The sequence below is a fragment of the Empidonax traillii genome, unplaced genomic scaffold (assembly GCF_003031625.1).
Source record: "Empidonax traillii isolate 1590-97213 ecotype Southwest subspecies unplaced genomic scaffold, ASM303162v1 scaffold87:size1256882, whole genome shotgun sequence".
Classification (NCBI taxonomy): domain Eukaryota; kingdom Metazoa; phylum Chordata; class Aves; order Passeriformes; family Tyrannidae; genus Empidonax; species Empidonax traillii.
In genome coordinates, this window is record NW_020955280.1 from 139,670 (window position 1) to 163,588 (window position 23,919).

Below are 23,919 nucleotides of genomic sequence, written 5' to 3' on the forward strand. Positions count from 1 at the left end.
AAAGGAAGGGGCTTTGCAGCAGGTATTCTCCAAGCTTGGATGTCCCTGCTTGTCTCCTGCCCTGCCAATGAGCAGGTGTGGGTGGGGAGCTGGATGAATAAGGGACCTACTCTATGAATAATGCCAGGAGAAATGTGTGGCAGTGAGGGTCATGGGTCTGGATATGAGAGCACACAATGGAGCTGGGCCTTTTTCTTTTAATCTGGATGTTTTTATCTGTTTCTTCCTGAGTCCTTGGTTAAGCAAAGCATCCCCAGCTTGTGCCTGAAGAGGAGGCAGGAGGCTGCTGCTGGCTGCTGGCAAAAGCATCACTTCATTAGTAAAGGAGTGAAAAGGCCTCTAGAGAAACTGGAGGGAAACTACATTTCATTTCCCTTGGAACAGGGAATTCTTGGCTTCTGGGTCACACCAGAGAGGTTTTTCCTGGGGCTGGGCATGGCTGTGCACCCCCTCTTCTCCCATCCTCAGCTGGCACGCTTAGCCCTTGGCTGGACTGGAGAGGTTGGGGGTGAATGTGTGGTGGGCACAGAGTGAAGAAGAGGGGAATTGGGTGGGCAGGCAGCCAGGAGAGCAGCGAGGAACTCCCGGAGACCGGGATGCCACCATCCCCTGGGGCCAGGGTATATCTCACCTGCTCCCAAACTCCCATCCCTCTGGCCACGGCCAGGCTCCCACTGCCCCTGCCCCGCGTCCCTGAGCGCCCGGCCGGCACAGGGGCAGGTGTTTTGCATGCTGTGCCTGGAGCAGTTGGGAAACAGGCAGCGGTGGAGCCGGGCGGCAGGTCGGACTGGTTTCCCTCGGCGCTGGCACTGACGTACGAGCCGCTCTCCAAACAGATTCTGCCCCGTCCGCGGCACCCGGCTGTGCTCGGCCCCGCGCTGCGCAGGATGGCCGTGCCGGAGCTGTGAGCCCAGCCCAGCCCGCAGCGGCCCATGGACGGCAAAACCTCTCAGGTAAGGTGCGGGCAGCTCCCCGGCTCGGACCCGCTGGTCCTGGGCTGGAGGGACCTGCTCTCCTCAGGGTTTGGTGGAGAGCCCAGTCTCTCCTCCCTGCTCTCCAGGGTGTTGCCTTCGAAGCAGGCAGTGGGGAGAGGGAGCCAGGGTGAGCTGCCTGAAGGGCTGTTGCCTCCAGCACCCCTTGGCACATGGAGGGGGGGGGGACAGTCCCAACATCCCTGGTGTCAGCTCCGTGCTGGCAAAGGAGGTGTCAGGGCCCCCAGCATCCTTCCTTGCCATGTTGGAGTTGTGAACTGAGGGGACCAGCTGGTGCTGTCAGTGGGATCTGGTGCCTCTTGGCACCTGTGGGAGCCGCATTGAGTTCCTGAGCCCTCCGGCGCTTTCCGCCAGCGCTCTGGCGGAAAGCACTGGTGGGCTCAGTCCTGCTGCTCTCCTTCACCGTCTCTCCGGGCAGTTTTTTGGGCTGGGCTGACTGGGACCTGCTCAGCCTTGGATGTGGGACTTTGCTGAGCATCCTGTCATGAGGAAAACATCCATCCCGGCTGGGCACCGGGCGAGGCCGTGGGTAATTACCGTGCCGAGCGCTGCTGGCTGTGCCAGCACCGGCCAGGACGTGCAAAGCTGGCGGTGACGGGGTGGATGGGGCTCGAGGGGAGGCAGGGCTGGCTGTAACACCATCCTCCTCCTGCCCCTTGTCGTGGGGGTGCCAGCCAGGAGCAGGGTCAGAGTGGGCTCGTGCTGGATGCTGGCTGGGTCTGCGGAGCAGCCTGACCCCAGCACTGCTCTGCAGAGGGGTCCCGGCTCTGGGTGGCCCCAGAACAGGTGGCACCACTGCATCTTGGTGACAGCAGGGCAGGAACTGGGATGCCCACGTATAGAGACAGTTGCCCAATACTGGACATCCCCACTGGGCCACCTTGGCTTTGTCACTTGGATTAAATGGGCCACCAGGAGTCCCTTGGCTCTGCCAAGGGGGAGAGTCACTTTGTCTTTCCGTACCTTGTTTTGCCCATCTGTGGAATGGGGTGAGCAGACACTGAGCAGTGTCTGCTCACCCCCTGGAACATTTTCGGGTCTCTGCCCAAAGGGCTGCTCACACTGGCACAGGGCAACCTGTCCCTGGCCACATCAGGCTGACTCAATTAATGTGGCTTGTCGCCTGCACTTGCAAAATGGCCCTGGTGTGCTTTGGGATTTCACTTCCCCGTGTGCTGCCCCTTCACAGCATCAGGGCCTTGGCAGCGTCCTCTTGCAGCCCTTGCCCTGTTCTGGGGCTGGGGTCTGTCCCTTCCCAGGGAGGCCCCGCTCAGCTGTGACACTTGAGCAGGACTGTGTCACCAGGAGGGATCGGGGCTCTCACAGGCTGGGCAGGGCTTTGTCCCTGGCAAGGACAATGTCTCTGTTGTGTGCTGGCTGAGCTGGTCTGCACAGACAATCGGTGCTCACAGGCAGGTGAAGGAGCTGGTTCCCAGCCTGGACACGGGCCTGTGGGCACCTGGGAGCAATGCTGAGGGTGGGCAGCTGAGCTCAGCTGGAAGGGATGTTCAGCTACTGAGGCAGCTCCTTCTAGCTTATTTAAGGCAGGCTGCCTCCCTCCCCTCTTGATGCTCCAGGTTCTGAGTAGCTGCCCGTGTCCTTGTGCTCCTCCGAGCATGGCTGGGACCCGGTCCGGTTGCAACACCCAGGTGTTACCCGGCTTCCGCTCTCCCTCCCACTCCGAAACTGCGGGTGACTGCTGGCTGGTTTCCCTGCTTCCCTCCCCATTGCCCAGGGATCCTGAGCCTCCAGCCCAGCCAGGATCACCTTTCCCCTGGTGATTGTCCTCTGCTGCCATGGATCTGGGGGCCTTCCCTCTGCAGCAGGGAGCTGAGCTGCGGGTCAGTGCACATGGCAGCTCACGGTGCAGAGGGGATGGGCATCTCAGTGCTGCTGTCTGTGGTTTAGGTGCTTTGCCCAGCTCTTCTCAGAGCCTCAGAGCAGGGAGTGAGGTGCTGGTTACACTCCTGACAGGCTTAGCAAAGGGCTTGTGTTGCAGATGGGCACCACCCACTCGTCCCCCAGTGTGAGGTGAGCAGAGCTGGCCAGAAGTCCCCACGTGTGTCCCCAGAATCCCTCTTCACTGTTCTCTAAAATCCATCCCTGCCACAAACAGGGGCTGGCTGTGCTCCCCCTCCCCACAGCTGCCTTTGGCACGTACCAGTCTCAGGGCTGGTGGTGGAACGTTTGCAGAGAGGGCGTCAGGGAACGGCCTCAAACCGCAGCGGCGCGTGCGAAACGGGCTCGGCTCTGCCTCTGACTTTTACTCAAAAGCCAGCAAAGGATGAGTAAAGGTTTTGTGGGCAGGAGCTGTCACTCCCTCGCTGGGGTTATGCGCTCTCCTTAACAGAAGCAGCTTTGTAAAACCGCTGCTATTTTCTCTCTGCTACAGTGGCCTTACCATAGGTTTGCTGGTTACCTGGAGCCCGTGGCAAAAGCTTTGTTAGCTTCTCTGGTAGGGCTACAAAATTATTTGGACTTTGAACTTTTGAGGAAATGAGTAGCTAAAAGTTCACCTAAATGTAAAAGGGCACATTCTTCCTGCTGAGGAGCGTTCAGAGCAGTTTGACCTACGGTGTACTTCGGTGTTAATGTGATATATTTGCAGACTGAAGGTGGAAGTGTTGTAGCGTCCTTGGCTCCCTGGGGAAGCTGGGCTGTGTTTTCTGGTGTGATGGAGAGGTTTGTCCTTTGGAGGATTGTAATTCTGCTGGTCTGACAAGTGAAGGATTGTGCTTGCTGCAGGGTGAGACGTGAAATACCAGACAGCGTGCAGATAGCACACAAATGCCAGTGTAAAAGGGTATTTTAAAAAGCTTCATTTATACGTAGACAGGAGAAATTCTTTTCCCAGGAAGGATTCCTGGCATCCACACATCTCTTGGTTTCTGCAAATCAGCAGTTCAGGAGCTGCCACAGCCCTGGCTCTCTGTGTTTGCTGTCTAACAGCGGGCACTGAGGGTACCCGGGGATGCCCCGCCGTGTGGGTGTGTGAGAACTTGAATCCCATCTATGTGACTGCTCAGGCTCATTAGGGAAGGGCAGCGTGGGGCACTCCCCAGCCCTCCCAGCTCCCAGCAGAGGGGTTCTCCTGGGCTCCCCAGCACCTCTGGGAGAAAGCCAGGCCGCAGCACATGGGAAACAGAGGTGTAGGGAAAGCTCAGCCTGCAGGCTGGGCAGATCCAGGCGTGTTCTGGGGAAGGGGTGAGTGGGCTGGTGCTGTGAAACACAAGGTGCCTCTGCTCCTCCTCACGTGCAGGAGCCCGGGGAGCCTGACACGAGTGGGGACGAGGCTCCCCGCGGCCAGGAGATGTTAGTGCTGCCTTGCCCAGGGCCCCGCGGGCGGCAGTGCCGGGGGCTGGCCCTGCACATCCCGCTGCTGGCCAGGGCGGGTGGCCAGGCAGCCTCCCCGGAGCCCGGGGTGCTGTGCCCGCCGGCCCTGCAGGTGATGAGCCCCCCAGGCACAGTGCAGGGGGTGTGTGTGTGTGTGTGTGTGTGTCCCTGGTGTGATGAGCCCCCTGAGCCCCCCAGGCACAGTGCAGGGGGTATCTGTGTGTGTCCCTGGTGTGATGAGCCCCCCAGGCACAGTGCAGGGGGTGTGTGTGTGTCCCTGGTGTGCAGACGGGGGCTGAGCTGAGTGCGTGGCCACGCCGGGGCTGTGACTCACGGATAATGCCCAGGAAGTTACACCACCGCATTGCAAGGCAGGGCACAGCCGTATTTACAGAGCGTGAGCCTGAGCGGCTTCGAGACCTGCCCATTAGGGGTCCTGATTCCCATGTGGCAGGAAACGCGAGGGGAGAGAAAATCCAGCTTGGAAGGGCAGCGACGGCTCCCAGCACTGCCCCTCCTCTGCCCGTGTCCCCTCCTCTGCCCGTGTCCCCTCCTCTGCCCGTGTCCCCTCCTCTGCCCGTGTCCCATCCTCTGCCTGTCCCAGAGCCGTGATCCACCCCGGGGGCTGCCTGCTGGCTTGTCAGGGAAAGGGATGTCTTCTGGTCCTGGGGAAAGGGATGTCTTCTGGTCCTAGGTGATCTCTAGCAGCTGCAGTGCCAAAAATCAGAGAGAGGCTTCCAGAGGGATGTGTTAGAGCCCACCTCTGGCTGGTAAGTGATGCTGGGGGGGTGATGGCTCCAATTCTCCTGGGTGTCCCTTCTGTGGGACATCAGTGGCGTTATAGAATCCTATAATGGTTTGGGTTGGAAGGGGCTTAAAGCTCATCCAGTTCCAACTCCCTGCCAGGGGCAGGGACACCTCCCAGTAGACCAGGTTTCTCCAAGCTCCATCCATCCTACAGAGATTTTAGAAAAAGCAGAGTAAACAGCACTTATTTGGGGATTTGAAAGCAGGTCCTCTCTGAAGGAAAATGAGAGGCTCTGGCTTCTGTAGCTTGGAAGAGTGCATCTTGAGGAAAGGAAACAGATACATTTTCTTCTGCGAATTCATGGATTAGGAGTGACACAACTGCAGAGCAGCATTCCAGGGTACAGGACGTTTCAGGGCTTGGAAAACACCGATTATTAAGTATTACTAAATAACAGCTGGAAATTACACTGTATTTTTCAAATGGCTAATTAAGGATAGATGCATAAATTGGGGCACTAGCCCTGTGGAACTGGGCCACGGAGTGACTGACCTGGTGCCAAATACCCGTCTGATTGCCCCGATCACAGCGATGGGTCTGGGGAATTCACCCACCTGGAGGGGGAAAGCTCCGTGACAACGAGGTTTGGGGCCAGCCTGGATGGGATATGGCTCAGAGAGGGGCACCAGAGTGGTGACTCTCCACAAGGTCCGTGGCACAGGGAGGAACAGCCCCAGCTGGTGATGCCGGGGGGCTCAGCTCTGCATCGCCCTCGCCTTCACAGCTGGCAGGGTGGCAGCTGGGGGGCTCTCCAGTGGGCATCAGTCACTGCCAGTGACAGTCTCCTCTGCTCCCAGACCGCTGCATCACCTGGCAGTGTCCCTCCCAGCCTCCATGCCTCCACGGTCAGCAGCATCTTCGGCGCCCGACCTCCACAGCCCCGGGAGAGTGTCCTGGGCATCAGCTTCAAACCCTACAGCCCCGAGGCCAGCCCGGCCCCGACGCCCTGCACGGCCTGTGAGAGCACACGTAAGGATGGGGCCCAGGCTGGCCTCTGGCAGCCCTGGCCCTGGTCCCCCCCGGGGTGGAGAGGGATGGAGGGAGGCAGGGATGGGTGTCTGTACCCATTGCTGGTACAGGGAGAGGCAAGGGAGAGGACTGTGACCACGGGGCACTGTGGGGTGTGCATGGCCCCGCTCTCCCACATCCCAGGGGTCCTCTGGGGAGCTGGTGAGTAGCAGGGTCTGGGTGTCCTGGGGAGTCAGCTGCTCCCCCTGACCCTGCCTCCACCCTGCTGCCAGGATCCTCCATGTTCAGAGCTCCCTGCATGAACCAGCGGCGGCTTGCACTCATCTTCTGCGTCTCCGTCCTCATCGTGCTGCTCATCGCCCTCATCCTGCTGTGTGAGTGGGGCCCCAGCCCAGGGTGGCTCCTAGAGGGGTCCTCAGAGGGGTTGGGGGTCAGTAGGGACTGGGGATATCTATGCTGGGAAGTGCCAGAGGGAAACCCCTGGACCCAGAGGCAGCAATGTGCTCTTGCCATTCCCTGAGTGTTCCTGACATCTGGTGGAGAGATGGGAGCCTGGGAAAGGAGATCTGCTGCCTGGGCTGACAGCGGTGTTTGGGGAGCTTGGGGATGCAATGTTCTTTCCTTCTGCTGGGCTGGCTTTGGTGGGCAGCAGGGCCCCCCCAGCAGCACCCACAGTCGCCCTCCCCTGGGCAGGATCTGCCAAACAAATTGTGGTTGGCAGGAGGAACACACACGGACACCAGGGAATCCCTTTAATCCCGGTAACCTCCAGCTGCCATTCTCCAGCTGGTGGGCTTGAAACACTCGCAGGCAGAGTGCATGTTTCTGTGGGTGAAGGGAGAGGGACTTGCAGCACAGGGGGGTGCTCAGGGTGGCCAGTCCTTCCTCAGCCCTGTGTCCAGCAGCTTCTCGCTCTTGGCTCAAACTCAGCTCACGTTCACACCTGGTAATTGGGAGCGCCCCCCTGCCTGGCGTACCTTCTGATGCCCATCCAGGTGGGTCACAGCCCCATCACCCACAGCCGGCCCTGGCCTCACCACGGCATTTTCTTGCTTCCAGTTATGTTCTGGCGGTCACAGACGGGCATCGTGTACAAGGAGCCCGCCGAGAGCTGCAAGGACAGCGCCGTGCGCTGCGACGGCATCGTCGACTGCTCCCAGCGCAGCGACGAGCTGGGCTGTGGTGAGGCTCTGGGAGCTGGGGCAGTGGGAGTGAGGGGAGCCCCGGGGTGCTGGAGATGCCCCTGATTCACCTGCTCTGTCCCACAGTGCGCTTCACGTCTGAGGAGTCCTTGCTCCACGTCTACTCCAGCACCGAGAGCCAGTGGCTGCCAGTGTGCAGCAGCGCCTGGAACGAGTCCTTCTCCAGAAAGACCTGCCAGCAGCTGGGGTTTCAGAAGTAATTCCTGAGGATGGGTGGTTCTGCTTGGGCGCTGGGGCTCTGCCAGCCCCCTGGGCGCTGTGCTCTTTCTGCCAGCATTGTGTTTTTGTGCTGGAAGGTGGCATGGCCAGCGCTGCTCAGAAGGCAGGGAGCAGATGGTCACTGCCTCTCCTCTTCCCTCCCAGTGTCTCTCAGACCGAATACATCCCCCTGCGTGTCTCTGGCAAGAGCCTCACGGTGACTGACGAGCGAGACACCATCCAGCAGAGCCTCAACAGGTACCAGGCAGCGTCACCTCCTGCCTGCCCCTGCCCTGGTGCCGCAGGAACGGGGCTGAGGCCGTGTCTCCCTCCTCTCTCCTGCAGCTCACAGTGTCTCACGGGAAAATACGTCTCCCTCCGATGCACAAGTAAGGGCCTGGCTGGCACATGGCCAAGGGCAGGCAGGGAGCCTTTCCACAGGCTTGGGAGTGCTTTCCTCCCTTCTCTGTGCAGGGTTGGGCCAATGGGGTGTTTTCCAGCAGACTGGGTAATAGAAAACTACAAAGATTGCATTCCCTGGTCCCCACTGCCCCTACGAGTGGTGCCTGCGGGTGGTTGGGGATGTTGTGTGCGTGTCTCCCCTCCAAGACTACCTTCCCTCCCAGCCCTCCCCTCATCCCTGCTCTCCCCTCTCCAGCCTGTGGGCAGAGGATCTCTGGCCGGATCATCGGGGGAAAGGAAACCTCTGTGAACAAATGGCCGTGGCAGGTCAGCGTGCAGTACGGGCCGATCCACATCTGCGGCGGCACCATCATCGACGCGCAGTGGGTGCTCACGGCAGCCCACTGCTTCTTCATGTGAGTGCTGCTGCCAGCCCCACTCAGCCCAGCCCCACACCCTCCTGCCTTACCCCTCCCTGCCCCATCTCGCCCTGCCAGGAACAGCATGAAGATCCTGGATGACTGGAAGGTGTATGGGGGGGTGTCGGACCTGAAGCAGCCCATGGAGGGCGTCCCTGTCTCCCAGGTCATCATCAACTCCAACTACAGCGACGACCACGACGACTACGACATCGCCCTCATGAAGCTCTCCAGGCCGCTGACGCTCTCAGGTGAGGCCTCACAGCTTACCTGGACCTGGCTGGGGGTGGTGTTTGGGGGGACAGGGAGACACTGAGGATGGGCAGGAGTAAGAGGCAGCTTGGGCCCCCCTGGAACCACACCCTGGGGTGTGTGGGGCTGCTGCCACCTGGAGCATCCAACTCTGCTGTGGCTTTCCCTGGCCTGTCCCATGGCCAGGAAGGGGCTGGCACACACAGCCATGAGGTCAGCTGTGCCACCAGCATTGTGTCTCACATGGGGCCAGCGAGACCTTCTGGGGTGGGCAGAGAGGGGACCATTCCTGCCCCCCACGCTCCTCCCTGGCTGCAGGGCTCATGACTACAGCGGCTATTTTGCTCCCGGGTGACTCATCCCTCCCCCCTCGCCTGGCTTTCATCATGTCTCCCTCCAGCCCAGGTTCGCCCAGCCTGCCTCCCCATGTACGGCCAGCGATTCCAGACCGGCAGGTCCTGCTTCATCACGGGCTTTGGGAAGACCAGGGAGAATGAAGGTGAGGGAGGGCACGGGCTCCCCACAGGCAGCTCCTGCCCACGGGCACAGCTCTGCTGTGCTGCCCAAGGACCGTTCCCACTGGGATAACTCTCAGGCGTTGCCCTCCCCAGCCGTGAGGCTTTGCAGAAATAAGACCCACGAGAAACACGAGCTTCCTCCCTCGCTGCTGCAGAGAGGCCCGGGGGCCGTGGGGGGCCGAGGCCCCCCCTGCCCCACAGCTCTTCCTGCCTTGCAGACAACACATCCCCGAAGCTGCGGGAGGCCGAGGTGAAGCTCATCGACTACAAGATCTGCAACAGCGACAAGGTGTACGAGGGCTACCTGACCCCTAGGATGATGTGCGCCGGCTACCTGCAGGGAGGCAAAGACGCCTGTCAGGTGAGCTGGGGGCACGTGGCAACACCAGGAGAGGGCTGCCCGCTTTTGGGTACCCACAGAGGGCCATCTCCCATCTCCCCTCCTCACTGCTCTGCCCCTCTGAGCCAGGGGGACAGCGGAGGGCCCCTGGTCTGCGAGGACAACGGCCGCTGGTACGTGGCCGGGGTGACGAGCTGGGGAACAGGATGTGGCCAGAAGAACAAGCCTGGAGTTTACACACGTGTGACAAAGCTCCTCAGCTGGATATACAGCAAAATGGAGGTGAGGAGGCAGGGCTGTGCTCGGGCAGGAAGGCCCTGGTGCGTGGAGAGGGGCTGTACCCCCCCAGCCCAGCCCCTGGCACCTCACCCTTGCTCTCCCCTCTCTCTCTTGCAGAGCGAGAACGACTAAAACCGGCGTGGACACTTGCCTGGGCTGTACCTCTCCAGGTGGCACAGGCACTGCCCTGGGCTGCTGCCAGGGCACGATGCTACCAGCCCATGCCACACCTCTCTCTGGACTGTCCGTGCAGCCAGGGAGCTGTCGCTGCCCCCGAACTCTGAAAACACGGCGCCTGTGAAGTGACTCTGCCCTCTCCTGGTGCTGGGGGGGTGACCTGGTGGCCGCTGGGCACAGCACCCAGCCAGCCCCAGGGGGACACAGCCCACGCTGGCAGCTGGCCGTGCTGGCTGTGGGGGCACCTCCTCACCCCGTGTCTGTGGTTCTTCTCCTGTAAATAGACCTGTCTGGACGGGGTGTCACGAGTGCTTCCTGGCAGGACTGTGGCACCCTCAGCGGGCAGGGTGCCTGTCAGTGGCAGTGGGGTGCCCATGTTGAGGGGACACTCCTCTTGCCAGATCACAGCTGTGCCACCTTGGGGTGTGGGGATGGGGCAGCTGTGCCCACTCTGCCCACACCTACGGCTTTCCCAGGAAGGGGAGCCCCGAGGTGCAGTTATCCCACCCTCCGGGAGGAGCGGCCGGTGCTCTCACGTTTGGGGATAGATTTAGGAAGTGCCTTTTACACGGTGTTCCTCCCCGGGAGAGAAACAGCTGTTTGTTTATTTTTCCATGCCCTGGGTCTGGTCTGAGCCAGAGCTGCCCCCGGGAGCACAGCCGGCCTCGGTCCCCGCCCTGCTCGGGGCAGGATTTGGGAGCAGCGTGGGGCAGGTCTGCGCTCCGGGGGTGGCTGCAGGAGGTGTGACCGAAGCCAGCAGCAGCAGCCAAAGGCCAATTTGGAGTGTGATGCAGAGCAGCCACCCTCTCGGGTATCACCCAGCATGAGCCAGCCCTGGATGCCCCTGCTGCGAGCTCAGTGGCAGTGCTGGATTGCTGCCTCTGCTCTCCAGCTGCCCCAGCCAGCCTCACCTCCCTGGCCACGCTGGAGCAGGGACACCTTTCCCTCGAGGAAGCAAGCGCCTGCATCTCCTTGTGAGTGCTGGGGGCACACGAGGTGCCGTGGGAGATCCCCATGGCGAGCAGGGGCTGGCTGCTCCCATCCCCAGTTCAGCTGCAGAAGGGTCCTGGATTGCCTGGCCACCCTGCACTCTTCTAATAAACATTTTAGTAGTGTTCCACTTGGAGATGGCTCTTCTGAACGGGCTGGAGAGCAAAGGGTGAGTCCCCAGCTGTCACTGTTCCTGTGGGTACGTGTGAATGGAGTGGCCCTTCCTGCCCTTCACCCTCTGGGTCACTGCTTGTGGCTGGGAGAAAAGGGGGTGTCGCGGGTCCCTCAGCTCCTGGGAGCATCCCCCGGGTTCCCAGCACTGCCTGCTTCCCATGGAAAAGGCTCTGGGCAGGCAGAGAGCTGTGGCTTGTGTTTGAAGTTTGGGATAGCAGGTCTAGCCTGGCTCTAGGTGTGCAGAAAGCACCCACCTCTCCTGGGAGTGGGGCAGTCCCTGCCTGCTGACGGGGAGGGGTGAGTGAAACCCTTGTGTTGTTTCACTGGTGGATTTGGAGCGAGCTGGGCGGCTGCTCCAGACCTGAACTGTAACAAAGCGAGTGGCTGCCTTTTGGGAAGCACTGAGTCAGCCTGACCTCAAATCCCTCTCCAGAGCAGCAGCCCAGAAACCTCCCACGGACGCAGGAGCCGCCCGTGAAGAACAGGGTGTGCAGAGCCCAGGGGACTGTTTGCACTTTAGAAGATGTGAAAAGGGCCTGGGCAAACCTGCTGAGTTCAAGGAGCAAGGGGGGGTTCTTGCTCCCCACACACAGAGGCTGGACATGCTACCAAGACCACCCTGCAAGTGCAGTGGTGACAGCAACAGATTTTTCCATGAGCAGAAGCAGCTGACCTTTAGTAAGAGTAGGGGCCCCATGTGCCTTCCCCATTTTATGTTGGTCTGATTAAATTGGGAAATCAGAGGGTTTTAAGTCACAGAGCCAGATTACATTTGTCCACAGGCTCTCCGGGATCCCGGGGTTTCTGCTGGTAAGTCCTAATGTGCTCATTCACTGCTGGAGAAATCGATCTTTTGAGAAAGAATAACCAAAAAACGGGAACCCAGTAAGAGCTGATCTTTCTGGAGCTGTGTTCTTGGGCACAGTGACGGTAACTCCATTTCAGGGTGTTGGGGACCTGCTCCTCCACTGTGGATTTCACCTCCACAGGGGTTTTCTCCTCTGAAATAGTCTCTCACAGCAGAGAAACACTTTCAGCCCTTAATACAAATTGAATTTATTCCTTCTAAACCTGCCACCCAGTGGTGCCTCCTCCCAGGCCTGGGGGAAGGTGTGCTGTGTTTCCCCAGGGCTGAAGTTTTCTAAGCAGATTAGAAGTGATTAGTTTCTGGAGCCGCCTGGCCACGGCTGTCGTGCTGTTCCCAAAGACAACCCCGTGCAGATGGAGCCTTGGACACTGCTTTGCTTCCACTCCTGGAGCGCTGTCCATACCCAGGGGGAGCACAGGTGTGGTGGGTGCCAGCCCAGCCCTGAGGAGCCTCCTGGGACAGCCCCAGCCCTCACCTGTGGCTCTTGTAAAGCCCCTTTTCCTGCTCGATAGGAGCTCTGGAGCACCTTCCGAGACGAGGGGGGCTGAGCGTGGCCCCACATGTTGCTGGGCTGTTCCCATGTTCCTCTGTGCTTTGGAAACCATAGGCCAGTGTCCCCAGGGGATGTGATTTACAAAAATACAGCCTGGCGGGCACCACGTGGATTAACAGCCATTAGTGGTGGTTTTCCCCGATCTCTCCTTTTATAGCTCTTCGTTCTTCTGTGTCAAAACAGATTTGTTTATAGGGTTTCAGCGATGATGTTTCTCTACAAAAATGTTTTTCCTCTGGTTTGGTTCCCATCCATGGTCAGTAACATCATCACTTGGCACGGAGTCGCTGGACTTCATCTTGTGCAATACCAGCTCTGGCTGTGCTCCATGGGGGAATGCAGGAGCTTCAGTGCAGCCCCTGCTTGGTCCTCGCTCCTGGAGGGATTCAGGGCATTGGGAATGACTTGGGCCTGATGGAAAACGATGTCATTTAGGTGCACACAGCCGTATGGCTACACAGAGCTTCTGTCAGTGCTTGGTTCTGCCGTGTTCCTGAGCAGTCTGGGGGCTGCAGTGCCACCCAACAGGCAGTTTGCAAGCTTGGCATGACAGGGTGAGACCTTAAAATTGGAGGTGAAAGCTCTGAAGAGGAAGTGGCTCTGTCCCTGCTCCGAGTGCACAGGGAGGAGGTGCCTGCTCCAGGGTAAGGGACACGCTCAGATGAAATCATGCCCTGTTGAGGTCACTGGCAGTGCTCCTGTTAACTTAGATAGCTGAGGAGATGAGCCCAGCCCCTTCATTAGCATAAATCAGCATCTCCTGCCTGGCCTCCACATTACTTTTGGCCCAGTTTGCCCAGAAAAGAAGTTGTAGATCAGTACAGTCTCCCCAGCAGCAGGGCCCTGGGGACATGTTTACCACTAGTGACCGATGGAGCTGCTTCTCTCCAATGGGAGCAGCACAGCAGACCCTTCCCTTCCCACCTTCACAGTGGGGGTCTCTATTTTACCTGAGTTTGCAGGGGGGAAAAAAAAAATCTATGCTGCCAATTTTTTCGATTCTAATCACTTTGGGCAGCGCCTTGGAAATTTTAAATAAGGAGCCAAGGGATGGAGAGCACAGAGCACACCCAGCTGCATCCAGCCCTGTGTCCTGGCTGCTGCTGCTGCAGGGGGGATGTGGCTCTACAGAAACCTCCCCATGCTTCCTGCAGTCCCCAGGCCGTGGTCACACCTCAGTGTTTTACTGTGTGCTGGGGATAATGACAGCTGAGAGGCAGATGAGGTCGGAGAAGCCCAAAACTCGATTATAGCAGCTGGATCCCAGCTCCCCTCTCTGCAGGGTAAGTGACAGCCTTATCATGTTATCCCGATGCATTAAAGAGACTTGATGTTGTCCAGCTCCTCCGTGTCGGTCTGTATCTCCTCCCTTGGAATAATTGCCTTGAAATGCCAGTGCTGCTTTATTTTCTTTTTTTATGTTTTACTGGAACCTGGGAAATGGCTGTAGAAAGCTCTGTGTGCCGTCACTGCCTGATTTCCATCTAAGATGCATTTGAGTTATTATGGGATGAGCCAGCACGGTGGTAACAGCATTGCTGAGGTGTTTTGTCGAGAAGGAATGGTTCTCCAGAGCAGCAGCAGGAGATGGGCAGACGTGGGTGTGCCAGTCCGGCCTGGAAGGGAGTGGTGCCCACAGTTCCTGGCAGTTGATTACTGCCTGGCAGTGCCCCCAGCCCCCTGTTCCCATTTCATATCCTATATTAAACACATATCTCCCTCCCAGTCTTGCTCCTCCCTACATTCCCAGCTGTCTGATGGGAATAAACTGGTCGCTTGCCACAAAACTCTGTGACAGGGCATTCACAGCCGCGGTTTGTGCAGCCCTTCTCCTGTCAGGCAGCGTTTTGCTGTGGCTGCCTGAAGTGTGTGCCGGTTCCTGACCCGCTCTGGGTGAGACCCAAAGGCTCTGTCTTTCTGCAGCTGCTAAATGCTGGTGGATCTGGGGGAGCCAGTGCAGGCAGCAGGTCCTGAGCCTGCCTGAAACCAAACCAGGTGCTGCCACGACTGAGCCAGGCTGGGCTGGAAGCGCCCCCGCTGCCCACCCTGGCCTGGGTGGCCCCTGAGATCTGTTTGAGTGATGTGGCTGAAGCCCTGTGAACTGGGCCACCTGGGCTGGCAGCGTGGCAGCCCCTTTGCCTGCTCTGCCTTCCCGCCCTCGAGAGGCAGCAAGAAAAAAAAGCTTCTGCGCCGTGTTTACCAATTCATCTGAGCGTGGTTTCTGTTGGCCCCAGAGGAGCTCCAGCATCTGTTCCTTGCTTGCTGCTTTCCCTGCTCGCTCCACGGCAGGTGCAGAGCACAGGGCAGAGTCCACCACTGCTCTCCGGTGTGCGAAGGGATGTTCCAAAGCCAGGTAAGCCTTTCACCCCCCCCACACACCGTGACTTTTGTAGGACCACAGAATCACAGAATGGCTTGGGTTGGAAGGGATCTTAAAGCTCATCTCATTCCAACCCCCTGCCGTGGGCAGGGACACCTTCCACTATCCCAGGTCGCCCCAAGCCCCATCCAACCTGGCCTTGGACACTTCCAGGGATGGGGCAGCCACAGCTTCTTGGGGCAACCTGTGCCAGGGCCTCCCCACCCTCCCAGGGAAGAATTCCTTCCTAATATCTAATCTAACCCTGCCCTGGCAGCGGGAAGCCATTCCCCCTTGTCCAACCACTCTTTATCCAGAGTCCCTCTCCAGCCCTCTTGGAGCCCCTTTAGGCACTGGAAGGGGCTCTGAGGTCTCCCCGGAGCCCTCTCTTCTCCCGGCCCGTGTTCACAGCGGAGATGCTCCATCCCCCCTGAGCATCCCCGTGCCCTCCTCTGGGGGGATCTGGGAGCCGCCGAGGGCCGGGCCGTGCTGGCCGCGCCCCCCGCCGCTGCCCGCGCCCCCCGCCCCGCAAGCACCGCCCCCGCCCCGCCCGCCCGCTCCCCTTTGTGCGGCAGCCCCGCTCCGCGCTCCGCTCCGCTCCCCCGGCACCGCCCGGAGCCGCGGGGCCAGCCCGGCTCCGCACGGCTCCTCACGGCCAGCGAAGGTGGGTCCGGCCGTCGGGGGGCTTCGCGGGGCCGCTGGGGGGAGAGAGGGAGGAAGGGAGGGAGGGAGGGAGGGAGGGAGGGAGGGAGGGTGGGTGGTCTGTCGGTCGAGGTACTCGGGGTCCCCCCGGCAGCGCTGGGGTCGGCCGTGCCCCCATGCTCGGGGGTCCCGTGTCCCGGTGCCGGAGTGAGGTACCGCGCCTCACCCCGCTCCTGCCGGGGAGGCGGCCGGGACCCCGCCCCGGTGCCCCCGGGGCATCGCCCCGCGCCCCGACCCGCCCGCATCCCGGCCCCGGCGGCTGCCATGGCAACGCCGGGTACCGCGGTTTCGCCTTATCCCACCGTTGCCTGGTTACCAGCCCCCCCCTCCCCGGCACTGGGGAGGATGCCCACCCGAGACCACCGTGGGTAGGGCTGGTTCACAGCCAGTGCTCCCCAGGCTGGCAGGGCTCTGCAGAGCAGGGGTGTCCCGGGGAGCGGGGGGGATCCCTCCTCTCGCAGCCCTTGGCAGCGCTCTGGCTCCTGTTGTTCAATATTGTAGTAACACCGTGTGTAAACAGCCGAGCGCCTTATCCCGGGAAGGCGTCTGGAGGAAGGGAAGAGCGTGTCTCTCAGGGTGTGTAATTAATGCTTCCAAAGAGACGGATCTTGGAGTCCATGTGGTGGAACTCGGATCTTGCAGGGATATTTCTGTGGGAGGGAAAGTGACAGGTGGTTTGTGTGGATGTGAATAAGCAGCGTGAAAGAGCAGCCTCTCGGGAAAAGCCGTGTGTGGATTAGGATGAAGCACCCATTTTGGCAAGCCCGCAGTGCTCCACGGTGCTGTGGGATTTTCAGCGCTGCTGGGTGGCTTTGCTCCCAGTTTGAAGCAAAGACAAGCCTGGGGAACCCCTACCCGTGCGCAGCCGGACTGTGGTTCTGAGGGGGACTGAGGTGGAACGTGCGAGGGAGAGATGCCAGTGTGAAGTGCTGTGGCTGCCGAGCCAGGCCACCTGTTAGAGCGTGTTTGGGACCTGCTGGAGAATATGCTGTGCCTGCCAGGTGTGAGGCTGGCTGTGCCTTCCTCTCATCACCCTACTGTCTCGCTCCCACCCTGGAATTTTACCTGCCGGCTCACAGCGTACCCATTCGGGTAAAACATGGTGGAGAGCCCTGGCTTTGCCAGGTGTTGAGGACAAGGCAGCAGCTCTGTGTCCGGCTGTTCCTCCACGTTTGCCTTTTGGGCTCTCTGTGTGTTTCCAAGGTGTAAAGAGGCTGCCAAGCTCCACAGCTGTCACGGCCCTGGCATGGAGAAGGCACTGCTGGCACCGTGGACGTGCCCTGCCCTGCCCTGCCCTGGCTGGGGGCTGTGCCAGCTGCTTATCTCTCCATGCAGTGTGTGGCAGTGGTGGTGGGGACACCGGCCGTGCTGCTGGGGACTGGTGTCTGCCTCGTGCTCGTGGCTGATGGTGACAGCAGGGGAGGGAGCGGAGAAAATGTCCGCTCTGATGTGCTGCTGAGCGTGGCAGTGCTGTGGTACCGGCACACACGGGAGCCTGGAACAGCTTCTCCCACGCGCTGCTCTGTCAGCGTGTGCTGCTGATCTGGGTTTCTCTCGGCGCCAGGACCTGCAGGGTGACCTCTGCTCTACCTCACCTGCGTGATTCCCGTGTGCTGATGCTCTGCTCAGCATGCAGAGCCCGGGCTTGCTCAGCCACTGTGCAGCCAAATGAGGGCTGGGTGTGGCGGGAGGATGGGACAGTCCAGGCAGGTGCATGGTGAGGTTTACAGCACCTGGTTATCTCCTAAGCAAATAAGAAGGGATCAGGAGCAGCAGATTCCTGATGGGAGGTGGAGGTGGTGATGTTTGCTGCCTCCCGGAGCCCAGGGCTGGGTTCCCTGGCCTGGCAGCCATTACCTCAGCAGTGCTTGCACTGGAGATTTGGCTCAGTGGAGGGTTGGCCTCGCTGCTTTGTGCCTGCCCCTGCTTGTTGGGGTGTTGTCATGGTGGGCCAGGGACTGTGCCGAGCCAGACACGGCCAGGCAGCTTTGGCTGAGGCCCCTTGATGGGTTAGGGCCAATTCCATGAGGCTGGAAGAAGCCCTGCAAGTGGAATGCTGGGGTACAGGTGAGGGATGCAGCACAGGGTGTGCCTAGAGACACCCCAAACCCATAAGAGGCAATTAGATTGCAGTAGGGTCAGTTTTGTGTCTTCCATGCAGTCAGCCTCTGAATCAGCACCGGATTTGGGAAGTGCCGTCCATGTCGGAATGGCGAGGGCTGGAAATCTCTCCTTCTCTCTCATTTAGAAGCACGAGGCACAACAACAGGCACATTAATAACCAGATTGATGCTGACGTGAAATGGCAGAAGAGCACATCTATGCAGAGCTGGAAATGTCCATTCACACATGCACGCTCCTAAAGGCCCCAGGCAACGGAGCGCTGCTGTCACGGTCTGGGGGGCTTTGCACAGAAACCAGAGATTTTAACTAGGTCTGATCTTCAGGAGATGCCCTGAGGACTCCTGGCGGAAGGCGGAGGCTGCCCGGCACTGCACTGTGACGGCTGAGACTTGACAGGGCAGATCCCTGCAAAACAATGAAAAGGAAGAGGGGGCTGGAAGATCCAGCAGCGTTACAAATTCACCTGCCTTGCTCTGGCACGATTTGCTGTGCTGCAGAGAGCTGGGCCAGGCAGGAGAGGCAGGGTCTGTCTGCCTGGATTTACCTCGCCCACAATACACACACACACACACACACACACACATCCCAACCCAGCAGCATGGGAATTGTGAGGAGGGATTATCCAGAAGGAAGAGGCTGTGAGGAGGAGCTGTGGCTGTGCTCTGCATGGAGGGAAGTGTGCCGGCTGTGCGCGTGGCAGGGCGGTGGCAGGGCGGTGAATCACCCAGGGACAGTGTGGGCTGCGAGTGGAGAGGGTGGCCCTGGTGCTGCCACCAAGCCCTGCCCTCGTGCCCTGCCAGCTGTGCTGGGCAGAGGGAACTGAGCCCCTGCAGCGCCTCATCACAGGGCAGGTCCTCTGTGGCACTGGGTTATTCCCTCAGCCCGCTCTCCTCCACATCCTCCCATAAAGCAGCAAACTCCACGTATTCCCTCGCTCTCTATCGCTGCTTCCTTCCCCTTGAGCCTCTCCCAAGTTCCACGTGTCTCCTCCTCGCTATGCAGATAGGGATGGGGGTGGAAATATCTGGTTTCCCTCCTAAAACAGCGGTTTGAGTTGAGAGGAAAGGGAAGGGGAGCTCCGGCTGTCACCACTCCGCCTTCTCTCCGCGTTTAGCCAGATCTCCAAGTTTTAACAGGAAAACCCCTTGTTCTGGTTCAAGTCGCAGGCGTTGCCACTCCCTGTGGTGTGCACGGACACGTGGCAGCTCGGCGTGGTGACTCCAAACTTTGTGTCACCGATGGGGGGAAAACAGGGAGATTTGGGAGGTGAGGAAGCATCTGAGCTCGGTGGTGTTTCAGCTCCTGGGGGCAGCTGCTGTTTCCCTCTGCTTTGTGCCAAGGTGCAGCTGGATTCTGCACGAGGGAAGGCGGGAGCCGGGAGAGCCGGGCAAAACCCTCGGCAATGTTTGCTCTTCTCACTTTATTTCAGCTTCAGGAAGAAGTGGGTGGGCCAGCTTGGAGCAACCCAAAAAACCTGTGGCTGTTGGCAGAGCATATGCTCCCCTGGAGGAGAGCTGGGCTGGTTCTCACTCCAGAACGCTGTGTTTGCCTGTGGAGCAGGGACACTGCCAATCCCCGCGCTTCGCTCGCGCCCAGATAAGTTTTTAGCGTGCGGAAGTGTGTGAATTCTAGGAATTGAGTTAGAAAAACAAAGAACATATGTGTGCTGCGTGCCTGGCTGGGCCAAACAGCAAACTGCACCGTGCTACGTGCGGGAAGCCGAGAGCCAAGCAGGGGGTTGGAAACGGCGTGTGAGGCTCAGCAGGGCCCAGCGCCACATGGAGGGGCTCGGGGCAGGGAATGATGCAAAACTCCCTGAGTGGGATGCTCCAACAGCAGGCAAAATAAACAGCGAGAATCTGATGGATGGCTTGTTTGAAAAAATAAAGGCATCATTAATATTCTCCAAGAGCCAATTAATACTGTTCATGTTGTGATAGTGTGAGCTGTATCACATCTCTTGTGCACACGCAGCACCCTCGTATGGGTAATGACTCTGATTTTGCGCTGGCAGGCTCGGTGGAGAAGAGATAAAAGACGGGAGATAAAGGACGTGGTGAAATGTGCAGCTCCAAGTTACTGTGTCACCAGCTGTGGGTTCTTTGTGTGTGTTTCTAAGACCTGGTAATTATCCCGAATGATGTGTCTCAGCAAACGAGGGGGTTTGTCTGGGCCCAGGGAGCAATCCAGTGCATCCCTGCGCTACACAATGGCAGCAGCAGCTGCAGGAGAGGGGGATGAAACCCTCCAGTGTTTGGATAAACACATCGCCTTCGGAATGGCAAATCATGGAAGGGGAGGGAAGGATGGGAATTATCATGGGATGCTGCTTGTTGTGATGAATGAGGCAGGTTCTGGGAATGTGCTGGGGTCGAGCTGAGAGCTGGGGGCTGCATCCTCTGTGGGTGTGATGGGAACTGGCTCCTGAGGGCAGCACTGGGGACAGGCCACGGAGACAAATGCTGCTGGGGACAGCAGTGGTGGGCTCTGCTGAGCCTGCTCCGTGCCTGCCAGTCCTGGGAGCGTGGAGCACAAACTGGGAGAAGGGGCTCTGGCAGGACCTGGGGGATCTGGGTGCCCTGAGGAGCTGACTTGGACAGCCAAGCAGCTGGGGTGGGCTGGGATGGAGGTTGCACTGAAATCAGGTCAGGCTGTGGAGGGGGTGAATAGCAGTGTGCTGGGATCCACATCCGCCAGCGAGCTGAATTCCTGCTCTGTGAGGGCCCCTTCCTTATCAGCACTAATCCAGGCAGCAGCTGCAGCAGCTCTGGAGCACTCGGTGCTATCGGTGCCGTGCAGGGCGACCGATAACCCCCTGTCCCCTCCAGCGCCAGCAGAGAGCCCTCTCCCTGCTCCTGACCATGTATGGCCACCCAGCCCCACCATCAGGGCACTCAGGGACTGCCTGGCACTGCAGGGATAGACAGGGACAGGCAGGGGCAGCTGCAGGGGCCAGGGAGGCAGCACCCAGCCTGCATCCACAGTCCAGAGCCCCCGGTGTGCTCCATCAGCCCAGCCCTCTCCTCCTGGCACGAGGCATCCCCCGCACGCAGGCAGCGGGTCTGCAGGGCCCTGTGCCAGCTGGCAGCACAGACAGCAGCTCCCCCCTGTCCCCTGCCTGTCCCCAAGGGGTGCTTGGAGTGGGTTATGGTGCCACGGGTGCTGGCAGTGCCTTCCCTCGGCAGAGCAGCAGTGCCTGGCCGGTCCCAGCAGCGAGGGTGCCCATCCCCAGTGGGTGCAGCAGTTTGGGACACGCACCCCCGGCCGAGCTGGCAGGGAGTGTCACAGCCTGGCCACGGTGTTGTTACAGCCAGGCTGGCATCCCTGGGAGAAGGGTCTGTGCTCCGGCTGAGCGTTCCCAGTGAAGGGCCAGGCTCAGCTGTGAGGGACACGGAGGTTATTTGTGGTCTCTCCTTGCTGCTGCAGGTGAGCGCAGGGAGCCTGGAGGGCAAGTGTGGCTTCGAGCTCATGTCCCACCAGGGCCACTGGCCTCATTGTAGGAGTGTGCTGTAATTGCTATGCTAATTGGGACAAATTAAAGTATGCTCTGGGTGAAGGGCACAGTATCGACCTTGATGAAGAGATCACAGCCCTGGTGCTGGCCCCATTGCCTGCAGAGCAAACTCGAGACTGGGCTGAAATCTATGCCAAATGCAGAGGTGGTTGAAAATACATCACAGAACCCCCCAAAATGTCTGCCTGTCCACTCAAACCCTTCCCCTCCTGCCTTCAAGCTGATGTGTGTCTATCAGGCTGGGCACAGTGATGACACCAGGTGTTATGGCCAAGACCCTGGGTGTTTCCCAGAGCCAGCCTGGCTCCTTTTCCCATGGCATGGGCTGGCCCTGCCTGTCCACACAGCCAGCCACGGGTGTCTTTAGTGCCCCTGTGCCCCTGGCCCTGTTGTGGTGCCCTCCATGAGCCACCTGGGTACTGACATGTGCTTCTCCCCTCTCTTGCAGCAGCCATGGAGGCAACACTCATCTTCCTCTGCTCCCTGCTGGTGCCAGTGGCCATGGCAGATGGTAGGTGCCAAGTTCTTCCTGGGAAAAGGCTGTGGGACTCAGGGGAACAGCTGTCCCATGGATCCAGGGGGGTTGGAGCCTGTGCCAGCTGGGGTCTGTGGGTGGCTGCCAGGGCTCAGCCACCTCACAGCTCGCTCACCTCACATCCCTTGTCTGCTCATTCCCAGTGGCAACCCAGGAGAAGGAGAAGGAGGAGGAGGACCCCTTTAACTATGGTGAGCACGGCTGTGTGTGGGATGGGTGTGCATTTTGCTCCCCCCAAAAGAGCTGCTCCCTCCCCTCAACCCAGCAGGAGTGAGCCCCTGTGTCTCCTTCCCCAGATTACCAGAGCCTGAGGATCGGGGGGCTGGTGTTTGCTGTGGTCCTGTTCACTGTTGGCATTCTCCTTATACTCAGTAAGTTGGGGACCTGGCAGGTGCTGGGCTGGCAGGCCAGGGCAGCAGGGGCTGTTCTGGTGATGGGGGGGCACTGGGAAAGGCCACATCGCATTCCCACTTCTGCCACACTCAGGAATTTCTCTTCCCTTGCAGGCAGGAGGTGCAGGTGCAGTTTCAACCAGAAACCCAGGTGAGTGAGGACAGCCTGGTGGGGAACATCTCCCTTGGAAAGCCACTCTGCTCCCGGGCTCCCTCCCACAGCTGGCAGAGTGGCTGCACCCCCTGAGTGTCCCTTTTGGGTGCCCAAAGCTGGGGGATGCTCTGCTGCAGAGCTCCTGGGTGGCAGAGGAGCTCCTACAGCACCTTCCCTAGTGTGTCTCTGTGCTGCTGGGCATCCCACCCCTGGGATGGGCTGCAGATCCCAACTGCTCTCACCGTGCTCCTCTCCTTGCAGGGCTCCAGGGGATGAGGAGGCTCAGGCAGAGACCCTGATCACCTCGAACGGTAAGGCCACTGTCCCCTGCTCACTGTGCCCCTGCTCTGTGCCACAGCCACCTGCCCACAGAGCTCCCGGTGCTGGGCAGGCTCTGCAAACCCCTCTGCTCTTCCCTTTGCAGCAACGGGGGCACAGAAGGCAGAGAACTGACCAGGAGCCATGAGGTGAGTCTCTGGCCACTCTGGGTGGTGGCACCAGGACGGGAGGGACAGCTGGGGCCGCGTGTGGGGACGTTCTGAGCAGGCCAGGCTGCAGGGACTGGGCAGCTGAGCACTGATAGGGGCCAGAGCAGGGAAACTCGCAGGGCTGGTGGGTGTCCTCAGGCAGCCCAGCAGGAAAAGGAAGCATCTGTCCGGATTTTCCCTTGTATTACACTTCCTTTTCTTGTGCTTCCCCACCCCGAGGTGGTTTTGGTTTTAGGGAGCCTGGAGAGCTGGGTGGGGGTCCCTCAGGGTGTCTGGCCCCGTGCCTGCAGTCAGAGCTCCCCGAGCTCCCTGGCTGTGCCCCCGTTCGGAGCCCGTGCTGGCAGTTGGAGCCGCAGGCAGGGAAAGGCGTCGGTGCTGCTCCCAGCCTGACTCGCTGCTCTCCTGCCCACGCAGACCCAGAGACCCAAGGACGGACGCTCGGACCGCAGACGCCCGTGGCCTGCGAGGAAACTGAAATCACAGCAGCAGGTCCCTCTCAGGAGGCACAAAGCTGCCGTGTCTGTGTTACCCTCTGTACTCCAGCACCGGTTCTCTGTTTCCTAACCCGACTAAACTCCGCTCACCGTCCTCTCTGCCTCCCGTGGTGTGTAATGTTGCTGTGAGATGATCATTGCCTCTAGGGCTAGTTGTTGCTGATGTTGTAATCGTGACTTTCTCTTCACCTTTCTCGTGCTGTGCGTGTGATTCGGGCTCTGGAGGACCGGCAGGCGCTGCCCTTTGGGCTGCGCTCCAAGCCTGGGAACGGGGGCCGTGTGGGGCAGGGAGCGTGGGCTGTGGGGCAGGGACAGCCCGTCCCCCAGCCCAGAGCCAGCAGCACAGCCCTCACAATGCTGGTGGTTCCCCTGCTGGCTTTGGGCAGGGCTTGGGGACCTGTCCTGCAGCGCCCCAGGGACCTGCTCAGTGCCACCGTTTCAGCAATAACCCCCTGCACGCCCCCAGCCCAAAGGCAGCTGCGGTGGGGGGTGAGTCGGGCAGGGACATCCCGTGGCTCGGCTCCCCTCGCTGGGAGCACTGGGGGGCTGGATTCGAGGCTGTCCCACACCCTGCTTGGCACACCCCGTTCCTGTCCCTGGCTAAACCTGTGGGACATTGCTGTAAGAGGGAGGAGAGGCTGTGGTGGCAGAGAAGCCCATGAGGTTCCCAGCAGGGTGACACT

The 23,919-nt window shown here is 60.0% G+C and overlaps 2 protein-coding genes across 2 annotated transcripts; both read left to right on the forward strand.

The window, feature by feature from the left end:
* Positions 1-932: 932 nt before the first annotated feature.
* On the forward strand, positions 933-10,973 carry TMPRSS13 (transmembrane serine protease 13). Its single transcript, XM_027881306.1, has 14 exons — positions 933-953; positions 4,252-4,437; positions 5,931-6,102; positions 6,375-6,476; positions 7,162-7,284; positions 7,371-7,500; positions 7,668-7,760; positions 7,848-7,891; positions 8,161-8,320; positions 8,402-8,574; positions 8,976-9,074; positions 9,312-9,454; positions 9,563-9,715; positions 9,830-10,973. The coding sequence occupies exons 1-14, from the start codon at positions 933-935 to the stop codon at positions 9,842-9,844; spliced, it is 1,614 nt and encodes a 537-aa protein (XP_027737107.1). The 3' UTR covers positions 9,845-10,973.
* A 10,701-nt stretch (positions 10,974-21,674) lies between these two features.
* On the forward strand, positions 21,675-23,399 carry LOC114056258 (FXYD domain-containing ion transport regulator 6-like). Its single transcript, XM_027881308.1, has 7 exons — positions 21,675-21,684; positions 21,852-21,899; positions 22,005-22,079; positions 22,215-22,251; positions 22,516-22,565; positions 22,679-22,721; positions 23,157-23,399. Exons 1-6 carry the CDS (start codon positions 21,675-21,677, stop codon positions 22,705-22,707), a joined length of 249 nt encoding a protein of 82 aa, XP_027737109.1. The 3' UTR covers positions 22,708-22,721; positions 23,157-23,399.
* The last annotated feature ends 520 nt before the right edge of the window (positions 23,400-23,919 follow it).